General features: G+C 39.5%; 2 protein-coding genes across 3 annotated transcripts in view; one reads left to right on the top strand and one right to left on the bottom strand.

The window, feature by feature from the left end:
• The window catches only part of DYNLT2B (dynein light chain Tctex-type 2B), a 24,915-nt gene that overhangs the window by 8,595 nt on the left and 7,047 nt on the right, over positions 1-9,273 (bottom strand). Inside the window, exons 3-4 of one of the 2 annotated variants that reach the window (XM_028492688.2) lie at positions 6,545-6,614; positions 1,558-1,639 (exon numbers count right to left, since the gene is read on the bottom strand). In XM_028492688.2, coding sequence (XP_028348489.1) covers positions 1,558-1,639; positions 6,545-6,614 — 152 coding nt within the window. The remainder of the gene's footprint in view (positions 1-1,557; positions 1,640-6,544; positions 6,615-9,273) is intronic. The other variant, XM_007110488.3, reaches the window with a different exon arrangement.
• Positions 7,604-8,003, top strand: LOC102987114 (60S ribosomal protein L10-like). Its single transcript, XM_007110487.3, has one exon. It carries the CDS (start codon positions 7,604-7,606, stop codon positions 7,943-7,945), a length of 342 nt encoding a protein of 113 aa, XP_007110549.1. The 3' UTR covers positions 7,946-8,003.

The following is a 9,273-nucleotide window of genomic DNA, read 5'->3' as shown; positions in this document are numbered from 1 at the left end:
GGTGGGAGGGAGGGAGACGCAAGAGGGAAGAGATATGGGAAAGTATGTATATGTATAACTGATTCACTTTGTTGTAAAGCAGAAACTAACACACCATTGTAAAGCAATTATACGCCAATAAAGATTTTTTAAAAAATAAATAAATAAACCACAATCTTTGCTTTCAAATTGTGGTCTCTTTACACAATTTCCCAATAAAAGGAACCACAGCTCCTTGGAGAAATGGCCAATTCTAGGGCCATGGCTGTAAATGTACACGATAAACCTGGGACACTTGGGTCATATCAAAACCCTGGGCTATATCAAAAAAATTTTATAGGGACTTCCCTGGTGGCACAGTAGTTAAGACTCTGCACTCCCAATGCAGGGGGCCTGGGTTTGATCCCTGGTCAGGGAACTAGATCCCACACGCATGCTGCAACTAAGAGTTCACACGCCACAACTAAGGAGGCCACCTGCCATGAATGAAGACCCAATGAACCAAATAAAGAAATAAATATTTTTTAAAAAAGAATGTTATATTTAAATATATACATACACACATTTATGTATATATATTTTTTACACATATGTGTATACATATTTATATTGATAAAGTTATGTCAAAAGACTTAGAAGAAATATGATGGAACACTTTGTAGCAGGCCAATCCTCCCACCAAGTCAATTAGAAAAACCGAATAAAATGAATCAGAGAGCTGCTGAAGCAAATAGGACTAGGGGAGCCAAAATTCCAGAGAAGGGTGAACCACATGAGGTAAGTTGATATTCTGCAGCAAAGTTCTCTCTGGGGCATTTGCCAGCTTTGGGCACAGAGATAGAGGCTGAGAGCCTGGGCTTTGCCCAGGTAGAGGACCAATTACTGAGGGAAAAAGAAACCAGCAGGACTGCTGGCACTCTTGCAGGGCCGGGGGGGATAAAATTGGAGGCTTGAGGGACCAAGATCCACGTGAAAAAGGAGAGAGTAGAACTGAGCCGGTCACACAGTAGGTTTCCTCTCAAGACATGTGCTGAATTCTGAAACTGCATAAGCAGGAACCTAAAAAGCTATGTGTGGTAGGCAAAATAATGGCCCCCCACCAAATATGTCTATGTCCTAAACCCCAGAACCTATGAATATGTTATATTACATGGCAAAAATGGTTTTACAGATGTATAACTAAGGATCTTGAGATAGGGAGATTATCCAGGTGGGCTCAATGTAATCACAAGGGTCCTTATAAAAGAAAGAGGGAGGCAGGAGGGTCAGAATCAAGAGATATTTGAAGATGCAATGCTATTGGCTTTGAAGATGGAGGAAGGGTTTATGAGCTGAGGAATGCAGGTGGCCTCTAGAAGATGGAACAGGCAAGGGAATGAACTCTCCCCCAGAGCCTCCAGAAGGAATACAGTCCTGCCAACACCTTGATTTTAGCTCAACAAAACCCATTCTGAATTTATGATCTCCAGAACTGTAAAATAATATATTTTTGCTTTTTAAGGAAACTAATTCATTTTTTTAAAAAGCCTCTGAAATGAAGAATAGTTTAATGCTGAGGAAAGGACTAAAAGTCAGTACCTGCTGAGGCTGGGGTTCCAATGAACACTCCAGGTTCTTGGTTGAAAGATCTGAAGGGCTACGTTCAAGACAGAAGGGTGAGCTAAAGATAGAGAGAGACTTATCAAATCAGCAACCCAACCTCAACTCAGCTCAGTATCTGATTGGATTACAGTAAGTAGCCCGTATTCTACCTGAATTACAAAGGAAAGGGTTAAACTTCTCTGGAGGAAAATAATATTATCTGGAAGTTTTACAGTTTTTTTTTTAACACAATGTCCAGGACTCAAACTAGGCATGCCAAGAGACAGAGCCATATGAAAGATTAACAAGACAAAAAAATAATCAAAGGAAATAGACTCACATGTGATCCAGATACTAGGGTAAGAACTGTTATGACCAAAATGCAAAAAAGGAGGAGAGAGGGAAGATGGAGAACATAGATAAAAAATAAAGAATTTCACTATACAATTAGAATATACAAAAAAATTTTTATGAAAAAAGAATTAAATGGGAATTCTAGACCTGAAAAATATAATAACAAATTAGGAATTCAGTTGGTGGGTTTAATAGCAGATTAGACACAATGGAAAAGAGGATTAGTGAACTGAAGGACAGGTCAATAGAAAAATATCCAAACTGAAGCACAGAGAGAAAAAACAAAAATTCAGAAAAGAACATCATAAATTACAGTAAAAAGATCTAAATACTTGTTATTGGAGTCCATAAAGGATAGCAGAGAGCAAATGAAGCACAGGTAATATTTTTAAAGATAATAGCCATATATATAGCACCCAGATCTTAGTTTCTAATGCCATTCTGCCATACAATGAACCAAGGCTCCTTAGAGAAATGGCTGATTCTAGGGCTGGGGCAGGGAATGGATAAGGTGGGGCATCTTATAGTGCCAGTAAATAAGGTTGTGCTCAAAAAACCCACAATAGTAGGGTATGTGAAAGGGATCCAGGAGTCAGCTGAAAGAGCTCTCAATGGCCAAAGTTGGAACAATTTGAGCAACAAAATAAATAAAGTAGTACTGGATTATAATCCAAATTATAAAAATCCATAGTCCATACTGAAATAAATAAATGACTGAATAAATAAATAAATGAGAGAGAACAGACAAATCTCTTATGCTGAAAAATTCCAAGTAATTTATGTAGACACTCTGCCCTCAAGGAGGTGGAGCATAACTCCTTGCTCCTTAAGTGTGGGCTGCACATAGTGATTTCTTAGTAAAAAGTACAGTATGGAAAGGGGAAGAAAGTGTAACTTTATAGTGAAAAACCTGACAGATACTACTCAGGCAGGGATCAAGGTTAACATCAACAGTAATATGTAATGTTGACAGTATGTACCCTGAAATGATATAATGAGAACAGCACTTTACCTCTGTGATCTTCCTCCCCAAAACCTATAATCCCAAACTAATCATGAGCAGACAAATCCCATTTGAGGCATATTCTACAAAATACCTAACCAGTACTTCTCAAAACCGTCAAGGTCATCAAAACCAAGGAATGTCTGAGAAACTGTCATAGCCAAGAGAAGACTAAAGAGACATGCAATGTGGTATCCTAGATAGGATCCTAGAACAGAAAAGGGACATTAGGTGAAAACTAAAGAAATCCAAATAAAGTATGAACTTTAGTTAAAAATAATGCATCAATATTGGTTCATTAATTGTGACAAATGTACCAAACTAACAGAAGATGTTAATAATAGAAGAAACTGGATGTGAAGTATTTAAGAACTCTCTGTACTATCTCTGCAACTTTTCTGTAAATCTAACTTATTCTAAAAGATTTATTTAAAAAAAAGAAACAAAGATAATGGTTGAGACTTTTCCCAATCTTATACAAAGCAGATTCAAGAGCCCACAAATTCAAAAGGCCCTGAGAACCCCAAGTGGAATAAATACAAAGAAAACCATATATCATCATAGTAAAAAGGCAATGAGAAAAATATTTTAAAGTGGCTAGGAAAAAAGACACATCACCTCCAAAGGAACAATAATAAGACTTAGAGCTGATTTCTAAACAGAACCAACTGAAATCAGAAGACAATGTAATCACGTCTTTAAAGTACTGAAAATGGAAAGGCATATATGCTTTCCTTCTATCTCTTTCCCTTAAGGAATGTAAATAAATGTAGTATTGAGCCATCTTCAACCATGCAGATGAGGACACAGCAGAACAAGACAGGAAGGCCTATATCCTTGACAGCAGTGAAGCACCTCACCAGGCTTGGACTCCTATCTGGTGTGTTTTAAGAAGAGAAATAAAGCATCTGTGTTTTTTCAGAAAAAAAAAAAAAAAAGGAATGAAGGAAGGGAAGGAAGGAAAGGGAAGGGAGGGGAGGGGAGGGGAAGAAGAAGCTACCATGGGACAATTTGAGCTTCAGCGAAGATACTAACTGCAATTGATTTAAACACATCACATATATTTAAAACCATGGGTTCATGGATAGAAAAAAAACTCATTGGTAACCCTGGGAGGATGCTAGGGAACGAATTCATTACTCTGAAAATAGGTAAATTTATCCCTCCTTTCTTATACAAACTGTATCTCATTGTAATGAAACAAATGAAAGAAAAAAAAAGTCATTCTTAATAGAAGAATTCCAGCTAATAAATAAAGAACAATGATAGAAGATCACTATCTTGTAACCTGTGATGAATAATGGATCTAGGACAGATGCTAAAATCATTAATGGTAAAGCTGATAGGGAACTTTATAATAGATGGATCTATCTAACAACATCTGAACTCCATGATCAATCTTAACAATAAAAATAGGAACAGCCAGACATTTTTGTGCCTCCTGATAAGATGCAATAGACTGTATACTAAACACCTATGTACTATTCTTGCCCAAGACTCAAACCTATCACTGATTAAGACTAGATCTAACTACTTATTTATAAGAAATACAGGAGCTAGAAGACATACTAAACAATACCATGGGGATACAATCCTCAAATACCAGAATGTAGGAAACTCTACAAGACAAACAACCCAATTTCCTCAACAAATAAATGGCATGGTTAAAAAAAAGGGGGGGGAGGGAGAAGAAGCAAAATGACAGACTAAAAGAAATTTAAGAGACATATCAACCAAATGCAATGTGTGGACTTTGTCTGTATCCTGACTTGAACAAACTGTAAAAAAATACACATACACAAAAACACACATATACATACATGCACATGTATATATGAGACAACTGGGAATAATTAAAAGCTAACTGAATGTTTTATAATATTAAGGATTTTCAATATTTACATGTGATATTTTATTATGTTGAAAAGGGCCCTTATATTTTAGAGATATATACTGTTGTATTTACAGATTAAATGATATGATGACTAGAACTTGCTTCAAGATAATCTGATGGGGTCACGGAGAGTAGATGGAGGTATAAATGAAACAACATGGGTGTGTGTTAATAACCTTAAAGATAAGTAATAGACATATGGGAGTTCCTTAGTCCCTGTACTTTTTCATATGCCTAAAATTTTAGATGATAAAAGTTTTAAAAGGAAGTGGGGAAGGCCTTATATGCCATGCTTTAGAGTTTAACCTGATCACATTTAACAAAGTCAGTCAGGACAAGTTTGAGGAGTTTATACTATACAGGATTTGAAATAAACTCTATAGAGTTTAAGAAAAGGAGGTGAGGGTGTACTTCTGGGAGACTGGTCTGCTGTGTGAATTGCAGAGGACAGAGATCAGAGTCTGGAAGTGTTTGATAAGGGGCTGCTAAGCAACCCTGGCATCCAGGTTACAGTGCGTGCAATGAGAGAGAGTAATGGCTACATAAGATAAAAGAGAGTTCCACGCTTTTAAGCCTGAGTCAATGGAATCGTGGTAATAAGGCAGGAGAAAGAGAAATGAAAATGAGAGGCTTATTTGAGGAGAGGAAGGGAAGAGAAATATGCAACTCTATTTGAACACGTTGACTCTGAGATGACAGACTAGTAAAGTATTTCTTAGTTTCTCTGTGGTGAAGAACTCTACCGAAGCCTTTTGACCGAATGGTAGAGGGCACCACGGTGAAGAGTACTGTGCGAGGAGTCAGAAGCCTGGGCTCTATTAGTGAGCCTGACGCCAGCCAGATCTAGAATTTTGGGCCAATCATGCTGAACCTCCTAAGTGTCATCATAAAATAAGGGGACTGGACACCAGAAAGAATCTGCATTCTCTTCCCAAGCTAACATTCTACAGTGAAAATTCTCAGTGATAGTATCTACAAGGTATTTTTTTTATTCATCCAGCAAATATTTTCATACTTTCTTATAAAATACTGGACTAGGCACTGTTTACACAGGGAAACAGGAGATTAACACTTGGGCACAGGAAAAGACAGGAAATACAGATTTTGAACTTGCCAATACAGGAATGATGGTTTGAGGTAATGAGAATGAATGAGCTCATTGAAAAAGCACACAGAAGAGCAGAAGAATAAGAACTGAGCCTTGAAGAAAGCTCACAGCTGGGGATGTAGGGGAGAAAGAGGAACCAGTTTAGGAGAGAATAATCAGTTAGAACAACAGAAGAGAAACAAGTTACGCAAGTGACATCTGGGCCAAAAAAACCAGAGTGAATTTTAAAAAACAGAAGCCCAGGCCAATAACAATAGCTATGAAAATTGTCACTCAGACAACTTTAAAGATATTAATTTAGGAGAATGGTAGGACCAAAAACCAGGCAACAAGGAATATGGGAGGATACATAATTCTACACTCTCTTTGGGAGCATATATACATAAACCCTGAAAGACGTACTAGCCTACAGATACTATGAAAAGTGAGTTACCCCATGGAGCTCACCCAGACTGTCAACCTCGCTGCTCAGTACCAGGATCTCTTCAGTTCACAGCTGCATTTTATTATACCGTCCATTCCTCTCACTCTTGCAAAGACACTATCTTACTGGATTGTCGAGAAGATGAACACCCAATAAGAAATATATAAAAATAAAAACAAGAAGGAAAAACCAACTACTCACAATACACCTTCCCCTCTTTGTTCTCCAATCACGACTTGCACCACCATTTTATATCGGTCAAATCCCATTTCTGGAAAGAAAAAATAAGAAAGTTATCTATAAGCAAATATATGGTAAAATTACTTAATGAAGGCAAATTTGCCTAGAAATGAACATAAGCGTTCAGTCTACAAGCACTTACTAAGTATGATTATAAGCTTGGGAGTCAGACTTGAGGACAAATTCTAACCATAAGCTTAGTAAGTGTGTAACTTTAGATGAGATATTTAACTTTTTAGTTTAAATCTCCCTCAACTGTTAAATGGGAATATCATTACCTTCCTCCTGGGGGTGTTGTGAGGTTAGATGAGACAAGCTGCCTCCTGTCTCTACCCATTTCTCTTCCATAGTAGTATCTCAGTAGGTCTTAGCTTCCTTCCTTTCTCCCCTACTCTAAGTCAGGTAATGAGCTAGGCCCTCAAGATACAGAGATAAATAAGATGCTCTTCTTGCCTTAAAGAACTCATAGCAGTTGGGAAGGCAAACATGGAAAATAAAATGAAAATTCAATATAGTAATAATTCAAAGAGAGGCAGGTATAAGGTACATTAGGAGCACAGAGCTGGATGGCTCCTCCCTTTGACTGGGCAATGGGGAAGCGATGACCAGAAAAGACTGCTTGGAGGATGCGATAAGTGACCTGAGTCCTGAAAGACGAGTGAGAATTTACCAGATGGACAATGTTTCTCCATTCTGTGGAGGGGGATAGCATATGCAAAGACATAGAGCATGGGATCTTTAGAAAACCGCAAGCTGTTCAGTAAGATAGAAAATAAACCATAAGATTCTGGAGAATACTGGCATAGCCTAGGACAACTCAGCTGCTTCCCCCAAAACTATACTGCTAAAACAGCAAAATCCTGAAAATCCTCCCCAACACCAAATCTGGGGGACAGACAACTGAATGGGCATCTTTATCTTCCCTCCTTTCTGACCAAGGAATAGGGGAAACAGTGAAGAAAAAAAAAAGTGAAACAGGCAAAGTTGAGACAGAGCCAACCCCTTTTTTAAAAAAATAAGATGTTGTCCTGTGCTGGAGCTGATAGGCTCCAGACAGGTATGCGTGGTGCCTTTGGAAAGCCCCAGGGCACAGTGGCCAGGGTCCACATTGGCCAGGTCATAATGTCCATCCGCACCAAGCTGCAGAACAAGGAGCATGTGATTGAGGCCCTCCGCAGGGCCAAGTTCAAGTTCCCTGGCCACCAGAAGATCCACATTTCCAAGAAGTGGGGATTTACTAAGTTTAATGCAGATGAATTTGAAAACATGGTGGCAGAAAAGCGGCTCATCCCAGATGGCTATGGGGTCAAGTATATCCCTAATCGTGGGCCCCTGGACAAATGGCGGGCCCTGCACTCGTGAGAACCTTGGCGCCGCCCCCTCCCTACCCATGCCCACCAATAAACTCTACTTTCTTGTCCCTGTAAAATTAAAAAAAAAATCTTTCTCTTAATTTAGTCTTATTTCGTTTTTTTATATATATAAATTTATTTATTTTATTTATTTATTTTTGGCTGTGTTGGGTCTTCACTGCTGTGCACGGCATTTCTCTAGTTGTGGTGAGTGGGGGCTACTATTTGTTGTGGTGTGCGGGTTTCTCACTGCGGTGGCTTCTCTTGTTGCGGAGCACGGGCTCTATGCGCGTGGGCTTCAGTAGTTGTGGCTCGCGGGCTCTAGAGCGCAGGATCAGTAGTTGTGGTGCACGGGCTTAGTTGCTCTGCGGCATGTGGGAACTTCCCAGACCAGGGCTCGAACCCGTGTCCCCTGCATTGGCAGGCAGATTCCTAACCACTGTACCACCAGGGAAGTCCCAGAGCCAACTCTTTTTGATGAAAGTAAAAGCTCCAGGATTATACAGTAAATTAGGCAAACAATCTGAACACTTATAGGAACCCTTCCACTGTGGGACATGAACCCTAATGCAGTATACTTAATAAAATCTCAGAAGGAGACAGAGCCCAAGTTATTTTTAAAAAACAGTGCACACAGCTCATCTGTGCTTCCTCCTTTCTCTACCCATTCCTCTTCCTCCTTTTCTCATACCCATCCTTTAGAAATGTGGCTAGAATATTAAGTGCCCATCACTTAAAACACAGTTCTGGGGCTTCCCTGGTGGCGCACTGGTTGAGGATCCACCTGCCGATGCAGGGAACACGGGTTCGTGCCCCGGTCCGGGAAGATCCCACATGCCGGGGAGCGGCTGGGCCCGTGAGCCATGGCCGCTGAGCCTGCGCGTCCGGAGCCTGCGCTCCACAACGGGAGAGGCCACAACAGTGAGAGGCCCGCGTACCACAAAAAAAAAAAAAAAACAGTTCTGAGGGGAAAATAAAATAGTCTTAGACACCATAAAACTCCTAGAAGAGAGCATAGGCAAAACACTCTCCGAAAAAAATCATACCAATGTTTTCTTAGGTCAGTCTCCCAAGGCAATAGAAATAAAAACAAAAATAAACAAATGGGAGCTAATCAAACTTACAAGCTTTTGCATAGCAAAGGAAACCACAAAAAAACGAAAGGAAACATACGGAATGGGAGAAAATATTTGCAAATGATGTGACAGACTAGGGCTTAATCTCCAAAATATACAAACAGCTCATACAACTCAACAACAAAAAAAACAAATAACCATGGGCTTCCCTGGTGGCGCGGTGGTTGCGCGTCCGCCTGCCGATGCAGGGGAACCGGGTTCG

This window comes from Physeter macrocephalus, chromosome 1 (assembly GCF_002837175.3).
Source record: "Physeter macrocephalus isolate SW-GA chromosome 1, ASM283717v5, whole genome shotgun sequence".
NCBI lineage: Eukaryota > Metazoa > Chordata > Mammalia > Artiodactyla > Physeteridae > Physeter > Physeter macrocephalus.
This window is presented reverse-complemented; position numbering and strand designations above follow the sequence as displayed.